General features: G+C 38.4%; 1 protein-coding gene and 1 pseudogene across 1 annotated transcript; both read left to right on the top strand.

Annotated features, from left to right (window-relative positions):
• The first annotated feature begins 634 nt into the window (after positions 1 to 634).
• Positions 635 to 7,429, top strand: LOC135233696 (1-phosphatidylinositol phosphodiesterase-like; annotated as a pseudogene).
• A 263-nt stretch (positions 7,430 to 7,692) lies between these two features.
• On the top strand, positions 7,693 to 14,226 carry LOC135263418 (membrane-spanning 4-domains subfamily A member 8-like). The gene is made up of 7 exons (XM_064351407.1): positions 7,693 to 7,853; positions 10,505 to 10,718; positions 11,209 to 11,322; positions 11,460 to 11,516; positions 12,626 to 12,877; positions 13,314 to 13,433; positions 13,946 to 14,226. The coding sequence occupies exons 2-7, from the start codon at positions 10,545 to 10,547 to the stop codon at positions 14,009 to 14,011; spliced, it is 783 nt and encodes a 260-aa protein (XP_064207477.1). The 5' UTR covers positions 7,693 to 7,853; positions 10,505 to 10,544; the 3' UTR covers positions 14,012 to 14,226.
• Positions 14,227 to 22,606: the final 8,380 nt, after the last annotated feature.

The following is a 22,606-nucleotide window of genomic DNA, read 5'->3' as shown; positions in this document are numbered from 1 at the left end:
AAACGCTAGCAGACACCGGAAAAAAACAGTATGCCCCTCACACACAAGTGAGATCAAGAGAGAGCCTGTTGCGTTAGCCCTGTCTACCCTCTCTGGCGGACCAACCACTGATGGGTGATGGAAAACGCGTCACTAACTATGCGCCGCTTGTGATTTTTTCCCAAGAATGTCGCCACAGACACCCAGTTCTTTAATCATAAATTATAATAATAATAATATAAATTAATATAATAATAGGTTCAATCACCATTGTGTTACCTAATTCGGCGATAGAAAGTAACTTAACAAACATTTATTTTAATTAAAATCTTCGAGATTATTACTTTAATGTATTTCCACCCTTAATTGACAGCAGAACAGATGTTTTCACACATTTTGACTCGTATCCATGTTTTCCACATGATGTAAAACTGGGACATGTCCCGTTAAAGTAGGCAAACATTTATCCAATGCATAATTTCACTTAAATTATTTACAATATTGTATAAAACATGAGACAGTATTCTCAGAGTATTCTAAGCAATACACCACAGTTAATTATGATAAACCTAATGAAACAATACTGCATTTAATGTTGTTTTACCTTAACCTCAGATACTGTACTGTCTCCATTCCTGTTCACCCTCTACACATCATGTACAACTCTGGGTCATGTCACCTCCAAAATACATATGACTCCTTCATTGTGGGATGCATCAGTAGGGACAAAAATGAGGAGTACAGAGGTCCGGTGAAGAGCTTTGTCAGATGGTGTGACAAGAATCACCTACAGCTCAACGTCAGCAAGACCAAGGAGATGATGGTGGACTTTCGATGGAGCAAGAACCCACTGACACTTGTCACAGTCCAGGGTGAGCAGGTGCAGGGGATGAACTCAAGCATGTTCCTGGGAGTGCACCGGAACAATCATTTGGACAGATGAAAATATGCAGCATCAAGGTGAAGCAGCTGGGCACATTTTATGCAGGCTCCTGTGCCACAGCAATGAATGACTTATGAAAGCAGTTTATGAACAAAGTTAATACAGTACTTTACAGAAAACATATGCTGCAATGATGCTGTATAATTACTTTGTCCACTTAATATATGTTATCTTGCAGTCATTTATACAGTGCATATCATGTCTTGTGTGGGTAGTTCTCTAATGTGTAACTAGCAACCGCAGACAGGGAGCACTGTATGCATGACTGCTATTTCTTTCACCCTGGTAGACGGCAGTAGAATGCTTAATGAGGCAATGCAGATTCCAAAGTCCTGAAGCCAGCTATCTTTGTTCACTGAGCTTTAATTCATCTATGTTGTAAATTCCTACCAATATCCTCACAACTTCAACCGGTCCAGCCACCAGAAAAATCAGGCAATGTGTACATCTGTGTCGCATGACACAATGACATATTGTTGGGTAGTATGGTTGTGACATATTGTTTTGAAACACTGACTGAAGGTACATATTGCATAGTGTACATAGTGTATGCCCACCCAGCATGCTACATTACCCACACCATGGCACACAAAACTAAAATAACAAAGCTCGCTATGATACTGAACAAGGTTCTACTGTACTGAGCAAAGTAACTGCCATAAAGCAATTAACTTTAATCAGTTAAATGCAAATGTATTCTTTCTTCACAAACACACCTTGGAAAGTTCAGCCATAAAAATAAAAGCACAGAGGTGCATTGAAGTAAAAGAGTAACTGTTTTCTTATCTGTTGGCCTCATTAGTATCAGTTGGTCGGTTTGAATTTGACTGAATATCTGACAATTAAAGGCATCATTAAAAGGCTTTGCTTCAATAGTCTTCTTGTGGGCACATGAGTACATGTGACATCTTCTTCTGCGTCCTCTTTTTCTTCTTCTTCCTTTTCTTGCCAATTACATCATCACAAATGTTCCAGGCCCACAAACAATATGTCTGCACATATTATGTAGCCATATCAGCGAATAAAATCATTTGATATGCACACAAAATGGACATATAAGTGCACACGTTTTAAAACAAGAACTCTGCAGGTAGTTCACTAGTGGCTCACTAATTCAATTCATGTATTACCCTGATATACCCTGGCTATGTCCTAGCCGACTAGAAAACTTTCACATTTCAACCAAATCTATCTAGTCTTTCACCAAACTTTTGGATTGTATATGTCATCTAGAGGTTCAGTGGAAAAAAATACATATCTTTCTTCTATAAAATGACTACCAAAGTGCCCTGTGTTCTCATAAAAACAAAAAACTAATTTTGGATTCCTCCAATAAAAGCAAAACTACTTGATACAGAACAGCTACCAAGATGGCTGTTCTGCTTTGCTCTGTTAAGACTGTGGCTCTTGTTTCCCCACTCAGTCCAAGGCTGAAGTGCTGGTGGCCAAGGCTGCTCCAGGAGCAGTGGAAACCAGTGGCATTGAGCCACGGGCTGTTGTCTAGCCTGGCACCGTGGCATATGCCAATACCCGATCCCTCTTTTCATTTGTGGGTGTGCTCCACACGTTCTTGAGCCTTTCCAAACCAGTGAATGCAGAGACAGATTCCCAGTGCAGTATATGAGCAAAATGAATAGTGAACAGTGGTGTTCTCTGTTTTATGTACTGTGTAGCCCTTACATGTGCATTGGGGAAAAGGCAGCTTAGCAATGGATAGTGAAATGTAAAGGCGCTTACCTGCCAAGGGCTTGTAAGCTAAAATTTGACAAAATGACTGTCTGTGGATTTTGATCTTTTCCTGCATTTTGGTGGAGTCGTAAAGATCAGAAGGCTGTAAACACAGCTGAAAAGACAATTGCCCCACAATCTGAAAATTGCCCTGGGACAGTCTCGCGACCTTTTTGGCCCACCAACACTTGTGGTCTGCAGGAACGAGGATAAACAGATGACCATGACAATGTCTGTTTTCACATCATAAAATCACCCACAGGAACTGTTGGGTCAGTCCGGAACCTGGTTGACCATTACCCACGCTATGAACTGACAAAAGCATTATATGTTTGCACATGTAAATAACTGAGAATGATATGATAAACGTGGTGGACTGTGAGTAATATAATTTGTAATGCAGGGGATACTGAGCTGTTATAAGTTGGTATAGGGTGGTTTATCCCAATATGTATTGCCTACATAAGTGTTTTGATCATAGAAAGACCACCACTTTGGGCCGTCATAGAAAAGTATCTAAGAGACATATAAAAGCATAAGGTCACGTTCTATCGTACAAAGAATCTTATTAATGTCACTAGATGTTTAATGGTTCCCCTGTGTCTACAGGGGAGGGGGAGTAGTGTGTGTGGGGGGGTCTCTTGGTGGTGTAGAGGGTGTTCCTGTCCAGACCTTATTTGGGCATACAAAGGGAAGGCTTGCTCAGGATTGCATTTAAGGGAAGTCCAAAGAAACATTCAAGGATAATCTGCTTAACAGTTCTCCTGGTACCATAGTTGGGGAGAATATGCTTAACAGTTCTCCTGCTACCATCGTCAGATGAGTATCTGCTTGACAGTTGTCCTGGTACCATAGTCTTTTTGTACGAGCACTTTGTAATTTCTGCATGCATCGATCATCGCTTTGTGTTCCTTTTCTTTGTGTTAGTTTGTTCGGTTGTATGTCTTTTCTCTTATAGAATAGCTGTCTTTATTTTCATTACATAACATTACAGGCATTTGGTAGACGCTTTTATCCAGCGCGACATACAATAAAGTGTATAAACATAACCAGGAACAAGTGTGTCGAAAACCCTAGAGAGAAGTACCGTTCCAAGTGCAGGGAACAACCGTATAGTTAAACTTGGACCCTGTAGGTTAAACTGATTAAAATGAACACAAACGAGAACAGCAACAACGCAGTTTATGCAAAAATACAAGCAGAAATTAAGACACGAGTGCATTAACTAAGTCAACTACAAACTGCTACCTAGTTACAACCCTAAGCTTACAGTCATATTTTTCTTGTTTTGTTGTGTTAATGCAATGTTTACCATTCAGGATCATTGAAACTGCCTAACATAGGTTATTGTCAACTGCCATATTCATTATAAACTGTTTTCCCTCTTCAGTGCATATAACATACGTGGTTTGCATATATGCAGACCCAGGTGTGCATCTCTGCGAGGACTAGTCAGTGTATTGGCCTTGTATGCAGTTCTGGGGTAACACCGTAATTGGTGATGTCCTCAAACCCAACCCATTCTGTGAGCTCAATATAAATGAGCTGTGAATCCTCATCCAGAGAGAATCAGACCTGCAACAGCAGAAGACACAGAATCAACAGTCTGTCAGCTTGACCACGGTGGAATACCTGAAACCAGGTGGGAGGTTTATAAATACTTATAAAATGTTAAATAAAATAGCTAACTTTTATAGGAATATAACTACAGCATGCATATTACCTAAAGTAAATGTTTAATATGCCTTGTAGCTCAGCTCTATGGTTTCTGCCACTCAAATGTCCAATGATATTGCTGTTAAATGAAAATTAATTCATTTTGGTGTGGACTGGAATATATATATAGATATAGAAAATGCATTATAGTTGTTTACATTTTTCTCTATCATGGCCTGTAAATTACAATATTATTTAGTCTATATTTCGTTTGATTACTAGGATAATCCAAACAATGCAAATGTACTCTGGGGACAAATGTTGTAGTCTGTATTTTCCGGTCACTTGTCTCCCCAGTACTGTCTCTGTGTCTGTGTTCCCTGAGCTGCTTCACTCCCCCGTACTTGTGTGATTTCACTATTCGGGTGGTTCCGGGTTTTCGTGGTTTCCCCCCTTCTTTCCAGTCTCGCTTTACTTCCTGCTTATTTCTAGTTTTACTAATTTCTACTAATCCCTACTAACTTATAGATTGTAAAGTACTAACCTCACTAATATACTAACATGTGAATATTACTAATGGACTAACACACACTAGTTTTGGGTTTTTGATAGTTTAGATCACTATACTAATACATTAACCAGTCTCCCCTTTTCCATGCTGCGCTGTAGCTCCGCCCCTTTTCTTTCTAGCCTGCTCTAACGCTGAGTTCTGCAATTGCCTGCACCTGTCTCTTGCTCTAACTGCACCTCTCTCTCTCTGCACGTGTTTACCTGCTTCACCCAGGCCGTCTATTATCATTGTTGTCTATGTGATTCCAGTCCGCGTTTTGTCAGTCCCCTGTCATTGAATTAGTTTTCCTAATGTTCTTCACCTGGATGTTGTTTGTTACTCCTCCCTCACTCACTTAACCCCTCCTTGATTGTTACCTTCCCCAGTGTATAAATGTCAGTCTTTTCCACCAGTTCAGAGTCAGAACGTTGATCGTATTCATTGTGCCGATTATTTGTAAGCCTTTGTCTATCGAGATTCCTGCGACACCCCTTTGCCCGACTTCGAGTTTGCCTGCCCCTTTTGGTTTTGTTTGCTTCTGGTTCGACCTTCGCTTTGCCTTGACTTCTCTTTTGCCTGTCCCTTTGTACCTTCGCCATTCTGATCTCCTGGTTTTTGATTTTTTGCCTGTCTTTTCACTATTCTTTTGGAAACTCGATTCGGCACCGTCCTCTCTCTGACTACCTGGCTTCGAACCTCGGACTGATTAAAGACAACGTTTTTTGGATTTCCCTGGTCTGCGTGTGGGTCCTTGCACAGAACATCACAACAAAGGAATTTTGTCAAAGTTTTAGCTCCCTGCTTTACTGTTTTCCAACTCTTTAATTTTTCAGATTGGCTGTGATAAGAATTACAATGGAATTCCACCTGTGTGTGTTCTGCTGTACTTTGTGTAAGTATCCAAAAAAAACCTTTCAGTCCTATCCTGGGGACTCACTGGATGTTTGATATCCATTGTATCTGAGCTCATATATGAATGACTAAATCCAGATTCTGACTTTTCCCCCTTTACATTTTTTTTTGGGAAATTCTTTGTCAAACTTGTATTACGTGGTAGTATTGTCCCCTTAGCCCCACAAATTTAAAAAGACAATTTCTACCCGGGTCCACTACTCTTAAATAAAATCTTGCAACTTTGTGGGAACACACAGCAGAGACGTGGATACCAGCACGCCTATATATCAAAATTCAGAAAATATGTGCATAATTATTTATGGTATACACATTATGCACATAAAATGTTTATTTCACAAAACTCATTAACTGCAAAAATAAATAAATAAATAAATAAAATAAAATAATTGTGCAGATAACTAAAAGCAGTGACATTTTTCAAGGGTTTTTCATAATGTCCCAACATCTATGAAGAAAGCTTGCTCTCCTTGGCCATTCATATCAGAGTACATATGAGTTCAATAGACACCTGATCGGTACTCTGTAAGAGTTTATTTAACTCTTTACTGCATATCAAGACATTTAATTGGATCTTGAACTAAGACTCCCTCAGTCCTAACCACAAACTGGCCCTTGGTGATGTTTTGATTACTGTGCTACTCAAGTAACTATTCTTGTTTCTGATTTGCTTTTTTCAGAATACTTTTCACTGGCAGTGAAGGGGATCCCTATTTCAATGATTTAGAAAAGCTTGATCTCCCAAATGGTCATGAAGTAAACTGGATGAAAAGTATAGATGATGAAACTTCTCTCAGCAGTCACCATTCCAGGCACATGCCAAAGCATGAAAATGAATACTCTTGATCAACACCAAGCATGGACAGTAACACAGCAGTTTACAGCAGGGGTGCGATTCTTTGATATCTCCCTGGATAATTCAGTTGTCAAAGATGGTTCTCTTACACGTAGAGATTGCTCACCCTCATGAAGTAATTTTGATAAGATTGACCCCAGAAAATGGCAAAGCTGAAAAGGAAATAGAAAAATTCATACAAGTGAATGACAATGTGTGGAAGGATAAAAAAGTGCCCAAAATGAAAGAAGTAAGGGGTAAGATAGTGTTGGTGCAGAGCAGCAAGTTCAGTAAAGGGCTCCCGGTGGACCTTCATGTGGGTGGGAAGGAGTTTAAAGATAAGCACTCAAAAAAGTACATGGAAGCGATTTATAATCATCTAAAGGCAGCAGAAAATGCAGGTGACCATATTGTAGTGACTGAAACAAGCGCATATTTTGGATTCACAAAATCATCAAAAAATGCAGCTGTAAAAATTAATCCCATGCTCCAAAAATACATAGACAAACAGCTGCATGCTAATAAACCAAAAGGTTTGGGGGTGATTGTCATGGACTATCCAGGCATTGATCTCATCCAGAAAATCATAGATATCAACCCTAAATCAGAAGGCTCACCTGAATCCTCCCCAGAAGAAGGTGAGAACCCACCTGAAACTGATGGGGAACCCGAATGAGCTTTACCAAACAGACAGCCCAAGAAAGGAATTATTATACCCTACATAACTACCAAAAACATAATACATCCATTAAAATATGTCTTTGTAACATGTTACTTATTCATATTATATTGAGTGCCCTTTAAAAATAAAGATGGTCTGCTCCTTCATGTTTGCATTTATTACACTAGTGAAGTGAAAAGAACCTGTCTGCATTCCTCACTTCCACATGAAGATCTTGCTTGTGCTCAGTGTGAAATGAAATCTGGAGAAATACCTCCTATAATACATTTTAGAAGTCCTAATGAGAGCATGATTCCTCTCTGAGGATTTTTATGGTTTGTCAATAGCTGATCCGAATGTGCATAAAATGCAGTGCTATTATGCTTCAGTTAAGGAAAGGGTTAATAGAAAATATTGGAAACACTCCACTAGGGGAGGGGCTGCTGGGAAACAAGCAGAGGGAGCCAGGCCTACTTTCGTTGTGTATTAGAACAGACGTGAGCTACACGGAAAACAAAAAGAAAGTGTTGGTAGATCCTGACACTGCAGTAGGCTCTCAGATCAATCCTTCTTCAGCAAGTAAGAGAAGGTAAGTTCATCAAAGAAGGTTAATCAAAGACATTATTGAGTAATTGTGAGGCCTGTCCTTACGTGTACTGGAGTTCTGCAAGTCTGGATAAAGTAAAAGGGTGTTAAATCAAGTTTCAAAGTGAACACATATACAATATACTATTTCAAATCTAGAACTGAGTTTTTGTTTCTTGTACTAGAATGTCTGTGGGGTATTTTTCATGCTGTGGAAAAATGTTACAATATATAAATATGTATATTATATATAGACTATGTTCTGTCATGTGTCACACATATTGTTTTGCTGTTAATTAAGAAGAGAGCTTTTGATTGAGGATGTGGCCTTGAATATCTTCAAAGAAATCACCCCACCAGAAGCTTCACATCCTGAGCAGTTTTTATTTTAGTTTAGTTCAGTTAAAGACATTATCTACTCTATTTACATGTGTTTCCACGGTTCACATTGTTTACACATGTATGGTGAATGTATTCATGTAGGGGAGGAGACAAGATAGTCCCCGAACAGAGCTGCCCTGCTTAAATCTGTGAATTTGCACTTAGATTATAACTTCACTATTAAACTATATAATAATTTACAAAAAATCTACCTGGTACAGGCATACACCTTATGACACACCTGCAGATTTATATAATTTCCTGTCAGAGCAACTTCCTGTTAAAATAGTTGTTGTTTGAAGATTCTGAAATGTAGACAATGAAGTAGGCGGAACTCAAATAAAATATCTGTGCACAGTAGAACCGAAATTACAAAAGCAAACAGCAGAAGACAAGCAAGCTGTATGTCACACACAGGAACCAAAATACTGTATTACAAAAAAAGTATATCACTATGAAAATCTGAAATACTTCATGGTTTTTATTATACCTTATACCTTATGCCTAGGGTTAGCAAAATTACATTCATGGCAATACAAGAGTGCAGTTAATTTCATATGACTCTCATTTTAGTTTTAATGTTATGGATTCTGATAATTTTATTTGCTTTATAATGTTTTATATGCCAATTTTATTGTATTATCCTGTTTCCTTTTGGTCTGTTGTTACTTTTACTTAATTGTTAATTGTTCCTTTCTTCTTCTATTTGGAAAACACTTTGAGCAAATTGTATAAAAAGTATACAAATAAAGATAATTATTGTTATTATTACTACTACTACTTCCACTATTAATACTACTGTTACTACTGCTGCTGCTACTACTACTGTTATGACTCTTAATACTTCTATTACTTATATAAATTCCAAAACAATGTTTTAAAAACACAATATTTAATACATACATACAGATATAAATTAGACATATTGAGGCCTATCAAATAAACACTGAGTTAAGTTACTAGAAACAATTTAGGAACATTGGGTACCGTTGCTTTGGAATACAGCTTGTTTCATTTGTGTAAGCTAATATTGTTTCATGTAATTTGATGCCATTTTCATATCAGTACTTGATGGCATGCCTAGATTTGAATTCATGACTTACAGACAGTGCTTTGTATATGGGAACGACTTGGCATTTTTGTACGTTGAAAATTTGTTTTTTATCAGATACTACATATAGCAAGAAAAGGCAGTGAATTCTGCTGGCCAGTGTTGGCATTGGGCAGACCCCTGTAGTAGAGAAGTGTAATGGGGACCACTTTTTCAGAGCAGAACAGAGAAGTGGGACACCAGTGATCCATTTTAAGAGCAAAGAGCAATACATGAATGAACCCAGTAAAATGTGTTCAGTCTGAATAGGCAACGTCTTATATGCACAGTAAGCTTTTTGATTAACACTGGATCAAAGTATCGGTATTGCTACTATTTGCAAATAATTGCTACAGTTACAATACAATTGTCCATTACAATTACAATTAATATAGCTATTACACAATTTGTAATACAAAGCCCTGGAGAATTGTTCCTTTCCTCTCTTAAAGAAGTTCAAAACTATTCAAATTACTTGCAATGCCTGCACTAATAATATAGTCTCAAATATTACACTGCATTAACTTTACATAGGCAGGCAATCCCGGTCCTGAAGTGTCAGAGAAGTACATGATTATTGCACCATTCAAACCTATACTTGCATAATTAGACTAATTACTACTCTTGATGAGAGCAAGTGACCACGTGCTGGAGGTAGGCAGCTGGATGACCATTTAGGCTCTGGATATTACGCTCAGGCACTTGAGATCAAGCTTGGTTGGAATTAAAACTAGAAACATCACTGCCACTCCAGGACCAGGGTTGCCAACCCCTGACATATTGCCATGGAAGGTGAAAAATGTTAATATTAAAGTGCTTCAGGTATCTTAAACTATACTTAAAGATATTAATATCTTCTATAACAGTTAATGCTGAATATCTTCTGTATATTTTCACAATATATACAGACAGGTGACAAATTAAAAGAAAAACCAGATTAAATAAGTAGAGAAAAATAACAAATTCAGATGCCTTCATAGAGATGTACCGCATCATGCAATTAAGAAATTATTAAGCAATATTAAAAATTGGTGTGACTAAGCTCACACCATCCATTAATTTATTTCTCTTCTTTTTTCATTGATTCTGCTTACCAGCTCGACCTTTGTTTAGAAACTAGCCATTTATAATGTGTTGTTGAACTGAGTATCCGATGACATACACACAATGACTTTCTCTCATAGCTCCCTGCAGTTCCCAGCAGTCTGACAAAACAAGACCAGGATGGCATTGTCAGTTACGAAGGGTGAAGGAGTGACGGTTTTGACCATACCCTCTGATGCTGGACGCACAGTCCCTGTGGGGATACAGCTCCTGGTTGCCCTATGCTGCAGCCCATGGTGCTACGTGTCTCAGGGGATGAGGAGGCTCCTGACTGGCACCCAGACTTCACTGGGGGTGAGCACAGTACCACCCTTACACTAACACCTTTTTCACATACCACAGGACTCCCTATTCCTCTGCTATATATTTACTGTGGCTAGTTGTACTCTTGATCAGGGATTTTCGACACTTTTCTGATCCAGGGTGGAGAGTTTGATCGAGGACCCCCTGTTAAAGTCCCAGGGACTAGATCATAAACCTGGGAATGATAAAACAAGAATGTTCTCGTAAATATGTTTGAAATATCAATCAAAAGAAAGAAATGTACCGAAGAGGCTAAAATAATTAGCAAAGAGCTGTGTGTAAGTATAAATGAAAATGCTGAAACTTTCCTTTTCTATGATTACTTTGGAGAAATAACCTTGCCCAGAAACAAAAAACTCTAAATGCTAAATGCTAAAATTCAGCCAGACTGTAAACTTTGTTCTGTGCATGTGAGCAGTGTTCTCCGGCCTGCAGCCTATGAGCTATGAAAAATGCTGTGTGTCTCCTCATCCATTTGCAGACGGTGCAGATCATGGTGGGTCTGATCAACATTGGTCTTGGGGCAGTCCTCCTGAGTGTACAATATTATACTGTTCTGTCCTGGACTTCTGCTCCCTATTGGCTGGGTGCAGTGGTGAGTCGTCAGAAATATAGCATGGCTCTCATTATCAGTGGTGTCTTTCACATTATTATTATATTTCAAAATGATATTTAGAAAATGGAAATACTTGTTTGAGACCATTGTGACGATTGCTTCATTTTTCTCAACAGTTCATTGCTACTGGTCTGATGAGTATACTAGGTGAGAGGTTTCCAAGTCCTTGTTTGGTGAGTAGTAAACCTTTGTATTTGCCATCTCTTTCTTTGCCCTCTTAAGCATTTATATTTTCTTTGTTTTGAAAGAAAGTAGCTGAAATGATTTGTTCGCAAGCATTTAAACTAACCGCTGATGTTTAAACCAACCACTGATGTGCATGGCCACAGAGCTACAATTTAGCTGCAAAACACCCAATTTCAATGTTCTAATATAATTTAGCAAACTCTTGATGCTTATTTTTGTTTAACAGAGGATGTTTTCTGGAAACCTTTTGGCATGGAGGTGCTATGGTAGATTTGGAGACTTTGTGTCCCCAAGATGTGTAGATCTCCAAGTCCCTTGAAATTTTCTTTGCTTCCCAAGCCATCTGCCTCAATGTTTGTGAGGGACACACTTATATTCTCTGACACACAGGTTTACCACTTCTTCATTGGTTTTAAACATCTTCATTATAGACCTGATAGTGGAAGGTGACATCTTTGGTTTTTCATTTACTTGGAACCATCTCCTGACTTGCGAAGACAGCAACACTTTATTCTTATCTCCTAAAAGTGTGCTGCTTTTCCCCATGGCAATGAATGACACAGATTTTAGTGTTTATGGATTTTTGTGTTTGTGTTAACTCATACCTTACCTTTAATACCCCAGGCAAACAGGAAGTCATGGGAGACCACAGTTCTCTAGGATTCAGAAAAGCATAAAAAGTAGAACATGAATGAACATTTTGGTGTGGTGTATTTTCTTTAAAATAATTATTAAGGGTACAAATTATTATATTTATTTTAAACATTGTTTCAACTAATATTGTAGTACTTCAATCATCTTTAATTTCATAATACAATATTATGCAAGGCAGTAATTCCAAAAATGCGGCTTTGATCCTTAAAGTGGACATTCTTACTACTGCCTGCAAAACAACTCAGATCGGCATAAGGCACAGGTAATGGATTACAAATGCCAATGGCATTTAATTACATATGACTGCGTTTGTAATATGTGCTGAAAATGTTATTTTTATTTTGCAATTCAGAGCTGCTGGCTAATCACAGCTTCCTCTAGTGGACGGGTCTATGAAGGTCCCACAGAGAGATGCAACCTCTCTTTTGTATTTGTCTTGCAGGTGTCCCTGACAGCTTTTATGAACATGGCTAGTGCCTGCCTGGCAGTGACTGCAATCGTGCTGTGCTCAGTTGGCCTGGCCCAGGGGCTGAGCGCACACCGGATGTGCAGATTGTATGAAACGAGCCCTTACCAACGGGAGAGCTACTACGGCTACGGAAGACCCACACTTTCTCCTGAAGAACTCAGAGTAAAAGATCAGTTGAGGAGGACAAACTTTGAAATGTGCCAGAGTATGGGCAACATCCTTTCGGTGGGTGTTCAAACACCAGTTATGTTTATTTAATGTTATACTCTTACTTGTATTGTAACATGTTACATTTTTGGGAATTTATCCAGCATTATTGCTTGATATTGGTTATCCCATACCATTTCAAACAGTAGCCACTCTTATTGATCAGGCACCCACAATCTGCATGTGTTGTAAAATGTGTTGTACAGTGCTCAAGCACAATAACAGTGCAGCTGGTGGACTGCAGAGAGAGAACAAACAACAGGTAGGGTATTCCCTGCTGAAGTGACAGAGCATCATTAAAGCTATTATTGGAACCATACTCCAAGACTGGGTTATAGTTTCCTCTCTTGGATAATTATCCTTGGTTATTCTCTCTCTCTCTCTCTCTCTCTCTCTCTCTCTCTCTCTCTCTCTCTCTCTCTCTCTCTCTCTCTCTCTCTCTTTCTCTCTCTAGGTCATGCTGGGAGGAATTTACGTTCTGCTGATCCTCTTTGCTGTCCTCCAGCTCTGTGTCTCTATTGCCACCACGGTTCTGGGCATAAAGGCTTTGTGCAACAACAGCACCAAGGGAAAGGTATGGATGTTAGGACAGAATCAATAGGGAAAGGTTGGCTGATATTATTTAGAGCTAGGGCTTCAAACTTAAGTCCTGCTGAAACATCCAAAAACAAGCAAACACTGTGAACCTGACATCCATGATCTAGAGGCTGTCATCATCATTACATTCTTACAGTACCTTTGGCGGACTCTCTTACACAGAGTAAGACTAAAAAGGTTGTTAGCTAGATATTATGTTGGATGTGTAACACAGGAATAAAACCATTAATTCAGATCACCGACTGAAGCAAGGCAGCCCTGCACAAAGACCAATCCCCAAGCATGTGTCTGCTCTAAAATATATGTAAAATATAAGGGTGTCCCATTTCCTTTCTTTAGCAAATGGATGTGTTTCATTCCATGAGGACACGTACATTTTAGCTACTCTGTAAGAGTTATTTTAATTTAGTAACTGAAGTGGGCAATCACTGTCTTTTGGAGAGCTTACCATTTCCTATGATGAATTTAACATCTGTCCTTGTCTTGTAGGCTGAACCAGACCCTGAACTTTACAAGCCTATTGTGGAGGAGGTCACCACCACCCCCACAGTTTAGAAAAGAACCACCAGGACATATCTGACACTTTTCCTATTTCCTATTCCTATTCCTTTTCCTATGTTTCCATGGGATGAATGCAAAATAAGGTCATAATGGTGTAATTCATATAACCTATAAAAAGTTGGTTATTCTTTTAAATATTTGTTTATATTTTCCATTCCTTTATGTGGTGGGAAATGATGCATTTATTCATTAAAACTGATTTCACTGGATATACAAGCATTTTTTTTCTTATTTTCAATAATACATTTTCTAATATTATAACATGATTATGAATATTATATACTAATTTTATATGCAAACTGTCAACTCTTGTGTGCAATGACCTGAAAATCACAAGCACATCCTACAATCAGTAGGCCAGAAAAGCCATATGGGTAGGTCAGAGTGGAGTTTATGTTCTCATACCAATTTTAAAGGGCCCAAGAAGGGCTGAAGCAAAACTTGGATGAGGTTTCAAGAAATGCACTGCCGAGTTAATTGCTGTGTTATTTGCAAATTTTCAAATGTTTTAATACAGCAGTTGTCAAAATGACTTATCTAATGTTTGACACTACCTGTAAAGAACAGTTTGCTTTTTTACAGTGTAGTCCTTAAAATAACTCAAATCATGTGTCAGCATCTCAATAGTATATACAGTACCTAATCTAATCATCAGTTGGCCACTCAGACTACTGCATGTCATAAATCTGATTTTAAACCGATATCTTCTATAAAACAGTAACACTTGTCTCTGATCTTGTCAGTGTGTACATACAGTACATCACTGATACAATTCCGAAAGAATGGGTCCATGTATTAATTGTGGAAAAAAATAAAAATCCAGCATTCATCTGGTGTACTCTGCTGCCAGTTCTATAATAATGATCTGAATATGCTATGCAATATCCTGAATTGTTTAATTTATCGGAAGTTGAGTGAAATGTATTCCCCTATTCAGAGTTGACCAGATGAAATGACACTGAAGGATTTAAAAACTAGCACTTGTCAAACAGCAGATGGCAGCATTGGCTGTGCAGTAACGACAGACTGGCTGGTTTTGTTTGGCATTAAATACATTGCCTGCAATTCCAATTAACAGGCAGGGGGCAGTGGGACCAGGTACAGTAGAGATATTAAAATGTCATTGTAATATGTTTCTGATATTATAAAAGAACTATAGTAATAATTGTAGTGCTTGATCCCTTTTGGTTCAATCTAGTGAACTGATATTTCAAACTAAAATGATAAAAGATGTCACCATCATGTCACCTCAGATGAATAACTAAGTTAGTTGCCATTACTAAAAAATGTAAAATTGCATAAGTAAACAACTTTTGTATCCCACTTGAAAATTCCAATGCATTTCAACATCTCATTGCATATTTTGTGCTTTTTAATTTCAAATATGTGAATTTATGGGAAGGTTGAAGTTAGTTCAAAGTTAACGTGAACTAAAATGAATTTAAGTTTTACTTGATTAACAGTGCCCAAGTTGATATACTGAGAACACACCATAAGTATACACTCCTTCCATGCCAGCCAGTGCTGTTATAATATTGGCGAAAGAACTGTGGGAAGTAAAGTCACATGAGGCTAGACCAAACACATGTATAAACAAACCCTCCCCAAAGTCACAGTCAAACAGCATTCCAGATAACACCAACTGTGATAGTCACCTAATTAACACAAGCACACACACACAAACAAAACATACGCACAAATTATTAATGCAAAATATATCTTTTTTTTTTTATACTGTGTTAATTTCAAACCATTATTTGATATCATTATATTAAACTATATTATGTGTTTGTAGTATGGTCCTTACGTTTGTGAAACAATTTCACTTACAATCCTTTAAAGATACAGTGCTGATTTTTATTTACCTGCAGTTGTGTGCTGGATTAAAACCATATACTTCACGGCAGAACAAACAAGTAAACGCAAAATGCATTGCATATAAACATATGTACATATCAGTTATATATGAACAGTGAAATTTTTTTAAATTGTTCAATAAATGTGAAATCACTGAATTCACATTATGTCAAAGGTGATCCCAGTCATTAACTTTCTATAGAAATGTATGTCAATAAGGTAAATAACAGGAAGCTTTTTAACAACTGTGGCCTCGGAAATTTAGTTGATATTTCACTCAAAACAAAATTAAATAGTCAGGTCATTCCCTTTGCATACAAAAATGATAGTTATTGTTACTTTTGGCAAGCAATTGCGTGAATCTGAGCACTGAGTAATGGGTGAGTTACATAAGCTTCCTTGGCATTGTAAATATAACTCATATGCATGTCAATTTTCAAGTATAAGCTTCATATGAAGTTTCATAAATGTAGAAGTTCCTACAATAACATGCACTAAAAACTGAAAAGAGTACAAGCTAAATGCCCTGTCTCACAAATTAAGTTCTCCTAAAACCCTAGAAATTGTAATGTCTGTGTCTGTGGCATGCATGATGTGCAAGTCTCTGGCATTATGTCATTGTTTTACATGACGTTACATTCTTTCAGCAGATGCTTTTGTCCAGAGAACATAAGTGTATTCACATGGTTTATACTGGTAATCCAAAGTTTGCACAATATAAAACTCCAATGAAGAAGTCTAATAGAGTTTAAACTTAATTCAGTACTCAAGCTGAGAAACAAATATGAACAATATACTTTAGGTTGGAATATTACGTATACGGCTTGTGGACTGGAAAATATAGAATATCAGATGAGCTTTAGCTACATAATTGTAAAGCCATTATAGTTCAATCTATGCAAACAACAGCATTTAACCAGGACTGACTATGAAATGCTTTTCATGAATGTTTAACTAAAAAGTATGCAATAAAGATATATTACAAGGAAATAATAAGCTTTCCAAAGAATCAAACATAATGTGCATGCTACCTGGAAAAACACACATATAGTGGGTCTATTCACTGAGTAATCAGTGAGTAGGATGTGATCATTTCCATGACACACAAAGACAGATACACCTGCCGTCGGTTACACAATCATAACCGCAGTTGTGTTAAAAACTGTAGCAGGTGGCTGGGCAGCTCAGACTGACTGGGGAGAAAATTATGATCATTCGTTTGTCTCCATTCTATTCTGAAACAGACTGTGAGAGAATCTGGCTTTGGCCACAGGTATGTCTATGTATTTCAAGGGCTTACCTCAAAGACAAGTGGGTGGCTATTCTTTGTTTGTCTCTAATCTCGCTCTCCTTTGCGGTTATATGTGACAATAACATGGAAGGTTGCAATCATGGGTGGATCTTTTGGTGACAACAATTCCTTCTGCCTCCTCCTTGATCAAAATGTCATTACACAACCGGCATAAACAAAACTTCAAAAAAATGAAAACTGAGATATGATATGAAAGACAGAGGCACTTTAGACGTTGTAAATTGCCACAGTAATCAGAAGCAGTGACCTATCGCCAAAGTCATTGTTGCTGCAAGGCAGAAAGGAAATGGAAATGAAACAGATGGAGGAAAGAATCCAACTGACAGGGCCTTGCTGTCCCGTGAGTGATTCACTGACGGTGCAAGAATATAAACAAGAGGGCTGGTGTTCAATGACACTGGTATTTGCTTTATATAAGGCAGGATTTGCCCCAACATGTATCCCAAGGACACCAACACCCACTGTCATACCCAGTATGGTCCAGTGTAGTCATTTCTATTGCATGTTTGTCAGATGGAGGCCCCAGATAATCCTGTTGATTCTTGCCATTCAGGATACTGGTATGTGAAATGGAGGTAGTAATGTAGGAGCACCACTAAGGAAAACATGAGGAGGGATTTACTGAGAGTTATTTTCATGGCAGACTGGTGTGACAACTCAAAAAAAAAAAAAGTTCAGCTTCGCAAATCTATCTCTGCCATGTGATGTATGATTCATTCTCTTGCGGTGTGATGGTCATCCTTGGCTTTAAATAGGCCTTAAATAGACATTCAGAAAAATGCTTCATAGTAGCTCAGTGTTTTATAGTATAGCATTTTAAACAGAAGTTAGATTTCTTTTAATTGTCATTGTAATTATAATGTATGTCAATGCTGATGTTTTAAAGAAATCCAAAAAACTAAGAGGACACTGATATGAATTTTTCCTCTTCAAACACCATTTAGAAATTGCACAAAAAGTATTCTCATACTGAAAGTAAAGGGTATGCTTCAAATACATGTCTATCATCCTGCATTCAGGTTACAATTTTGAAGGAAGCTATGTAATTGGACCAAAAACCCATGGTTTATATGCAGGAAAGTAATGAGAGAGCAATGTGGTGGAAGTACTAACTACATCCACCGGCGGTGAGAAGAGTCAAGCGACTTACACACAATATTCTTTTCAAGCTTTAATGTTTGCAAACATAAGCTTATCCTGACAACACTCTTACCTAGTGCTCTGAGACACAGCCCAGAGACTTCCTTTTTTATTGCATAACCAGCAACAGGCTGTCATTAGAAACTGTTAAACAGGATACATCTGCATTTTCAGTAGTATTAATTTTAGAAATGACAGTTTGGTAGATGTGTGCGATGGCTTGTCTGTCTCTTGGCCTTCATTTTCTCAGAATCGTTTCTCTGTCTTATTTCGCAAGAAAGCAGGCCGGTGTTTGTGGTCGGCACATCCCATGGAACTAGTATGTTTAATGACTTCACCAGAAAATTGACATACCTTTAACAATGATTGATGTGCTCTTTGAAGCTACAATTTAGTCTGGTTTTTCTGGTTTTCTCATTGTGCAATGGAGGTTGTTTCAGGTTCCTCTAGGTGTAAACCTAGCTGGGCATTCAGACAGACAAAAAATCCAGCTAGATTCAGCCTTTTGAGCTCAGGATGTGTCTCAGGGGACCGGCACTGCATCACCTCATGCTCGGATCATTCTGGAAAAGCCCCGTGACCACCCAAGCAAATTGCACAGGCACATCACCTGATATACATTTCTTGGCCCTTTTTCTGGGGCAAAATCAGTTCCATAGAGACAGCATTAATCCATGCACTGGCCTAACCTGAAGGTGATAAAGGACTGCACAGTGTTCGTCTGCATCCGTGCATATGGTGCCATTGCCACGGGATGTTTTGCTGCGTTCCTGAAGTCACCTGATGGGCTGGGCTCAATGCAGGACTGTCTGACCAAATCATATTTATGGGAGAGTCATTTTGGTCTGATTAAAAGCATCTCATAGCCTATTCATTAGGGTTGCATGTTTAAGCTTTCCCCCAGTGGTAGGTGGAGCACCGACAGTCTAAGAGCTCCAGTGCGGAGCCTCTCTGTGTGGAGGTCTTCCTTGTGGAATCTGTCCTTGGCTCCATTTACTTCCTAGTGACCCAGAATAAAGACAAACTGACTATCTTAGTGGCTCAGCTTTATGAGAGGCAGTTCTGGGGGTTCTGAATGGTGATGCTGCAATTTCATTAAACTTTATTATAAATAGCTGAGTCCTACTGTCCTTGAAGTGTAAGTATCGGTGAAGTCTTTCTCAACTAGTGGCCATAAATGCTCAACATCTGAATTACTAGGGAGGCATCTACATCTACATCTACATCTCTTGGAGCCATTAATTAAGGGAGCCATACACTGTTCATGGGACATGTATCTTAACTAGTTTGAGTTTTATAGGTTATTGGTTGTTTGTTGCATCTTCCCACAGTAAATCCTTAATAGGCATACTGTCAGTAGGTATTTAGTGAATGCAAAATTATGTTCATATCATGTGCTTTAAAGCTAACACTCATGAAAAGAAATTACATTCCATATTTTGAGCTAAAGTAGTATCCAGATATTATTCAGTTGTTACTAGTGATGCAGCATTTTCAACAATATATTTGCACAAAAGCTCAAAAAACCACACCCATATGTGATTTGTTTCCATGAGAAAGACTAAACACTTACTCAGTAGCTCATCCAATCACATCAAGGCCAACTATAAATGAAATTACACAAGTTTTATGCAATATAAAATGAAAAAGCACTTCAGTATTTCAGTCAGACTGTGCCTGGTAGAGTTTGTGTTTACTACAGTCATTTAAATGTTCAGAGCCGAATATAGTAAAACCACAGCCCATGTCTGCTCCAGTTAATTACAGTCCACACAGTGTATATTCAAATAGCCAGGACACATTTCACATTTTTACCCCAGAAACTGTACAGCATGCCCTTTACGCAAAGTGTCACGGGTTTTGGACGATGTTACCGTTTTTTTCTATCCACATTATGTACTACCGCTGCCTCTGAAGGGCCGTAGTGTCTGCAAGCTTTCATTCCAACCAAGCACTTACCCCTGATTACACTAATCAAAGTTTCACTTGACCCAAATTAGCTCCTCTGCATGGTTCCAACAGTGTATGTAGGTTAGAGACCTAGGAAATCTTTAGAACAAGCTTGTTATGACAGAATTAGAGTAGTCCTTTTCTATAGAACTTACTGGTTATATGGCATGCACAGAATCTAATTATTTAGGAAAAACAATAATGATGGTAATACAGTACAACTACTGTTGAACCGCAGGGAATGCCCGGCCTGATTATTATACCAATGTTCATTGAGCAATGGCTATGCAGAAGTATAGCCCAGGTCAGTTTCCAACATCTGTCATGACTCAGAACTAAAGACTATTTGAAAGTACAGGAGAACTTCAGGGATATACTCTATATGACCAAAATTATATGGATACCTCTTCCCTTGGCTCTGGGACTTTTTTTCATGGTTTGGGCTAGGTCCCTTAGGCAAACCTTAATGCAATAACATTCTACATGATTCTGAGCTTCCAACTTTGTGGCAAGTTTGGGAATGGCCCTTTCCTGTTTCAACATGACAATGGCCCAAAGTGGTTGTGGGGGGGGGCTGAGGTCCATATAGAAATTCTTTGGTCGAGATCTGTGTGAAAGATCTTGACTGGCCTGCACAGAGCACTGACCTCAACCCCATCCAACAGGTAAGACCGGTTGTCTGGCAGTCGGAGGGTTGCCGGTTCAAACCCCGCCCTGGGCGTGTCGAAGTGTCCTTGAGCAAGACACCTAACCCCTAACTGCTCTGGCGAATGAGAGGCATCAATTGTAAAGCGCTTTGGATAAAAGCGCTATATAAATGCAGTCCATTTACCATTTACCATTTACCCAATCAGTGCCCAATCTTACTAATTATCTTCTGGCTGAATGGAAGTGAATCCCTGCAGCAATGCTCAAACTTATCGCAAAAAGCCTTCCCAGAAGAGTGGAGGTTGTTATAGCAGCAAAGGGTAGTCCATGTGTCCACATACTTTTGGTCGACCAAACGGGTATGAAACTGGAGGCCGCATTTGCAATTATGCCTTATTACGCTTCTTATCATCAATGAGCATGCAACAGAAATCAGTCACACATTTCATGAAAACCTTGAAACACTCTACCATCTAATTTGGGCACAGGGGAATGTCTTAGTGCTATTGCTAAAGAATACCACATGGAAAATATTCAATCAAATTGTTCACAAAAGAGGACAATGTGGAAAGTGGAAAGTCAAAGCAGAAAAGTAATTAATGTTGTCATGAGAGACCGGCAACCACTGATTGGGCCATTGGTTGTTAACTTAAACTACAGAAACAAAATGAGAGTAGCCTATTTAAATTTGTATAGTGTGGGTTTAAAGTATAAAATTCCAATCAGTAAAGAATTCAGCCATAAAACTGTTGCATTTTTATAACAATCTCTGAGGTCCTTCTGTATTTTTGCTCAACTGTAACCCACATGCGGGTAACATACACAGGTCAGACATTTTACAGCTGGACACTGTATCAGCTATTTATACAGCTGGCCATTTATTGCAGCACATCATATTAATTTCTTTGCTCGAGGATATAACAGTAATGTTTAATCTGGACATCAAACATTAAACTTCCAGGTTACAAGTTTGCATAACACTGCTCCACCTCAGAATAAAACAACTGCTCCCAGGGAAATAATCAGCAAGATGGTGCTATTATGAGTCTTTAAAGTTTATGGCCAATAGCCTCCTTTTGATAAGATCTGTGCAACCATCCCCAAACTACAGTATGCTGCCGTTTTTACATTTTCAAGTGTGCCCATATTGTGAACCATGTGAGCTCTTCCTAGGTTTAAAACAAACAATGCTAACCTAACTTCTGCCTTTATATAATTTATATCAGGCATATTCAACTTTTCACCTCCAGAGGCATAAAAAAGAAATTTCCAGAAAACCGGCCAGTGTAGCTAAATTCTTTAACTCAGATCCTTGCTTGAATGATTGGGCTACTATTGTGTAGCTTGAAAGTCTGCAGATGATGCTGCTCTCCAGGGCAATCCAGGCCGAGTAGTGGTCCCTTATACATACCGTTTCTGTCGGAACCTGAAATAAGCTACATTTTATACCTATATGATATGATCTTGTAGGTCAAGAGGGCATGAGGAATTCATGTTTTCAGGAATTCAACTGGGAGATAACATTCAAGGGAGCATAGGGTCAAAAGAGAGATAAACGCTTTTGATAACAAGTGATAAACAAACAACAAACATTTTGACATTCTTACGTCTTCTTACAGGAATTGTACTTTACTTTTAGATTTGAGCATAATTTTACTCGAGAACTTCAATATATTATCTAA

This window comes from Anguilla rostrata, chromosome 1 (assembly GCF_018555375.3).
Source record: "Anguilla rostrata isolate EN2019 chromosome 1, ASM1855537v3, whole genome shotgun sequence".
NCBI classification, from domain to species: domain Eukaryota; kingdom Metazoa; phylum Chordata; class Actinopteri; order Anguilliformes; family Anguillidae; genus Anguilla; species Anguilla rostrata.
Note: the sequence above shows the minus strand (reverse complement) of the source record. Positions and strands in the feature narration are given on the sequence as shown.

Bases quoted from the DNA above. Each gene is read 5' to 3' on its own strand.
- LOC135263418 (XM_064351407.1), top strand. From the start codon at position 10,545: ATGGCATTGTCAGTTACGAAGGGTGAAGGAGTGACGGTTTTGACCATA. The intron at 11,517-12,625 runs GTGAGTAGTAAA...TTTGTCTTGCAG, and splicing joins GGTTTCCAAGTCCTTGTTTG to GTGTCCCTGACAGCTTTTAT. The intron at 12,878-13,313 runs GTGGGTGTTCAA...TTCTCTCTCTAG, and splicing joins GTATGGGCAACATCCTTTCG to GTCATGCTGGGAGGAATTTA.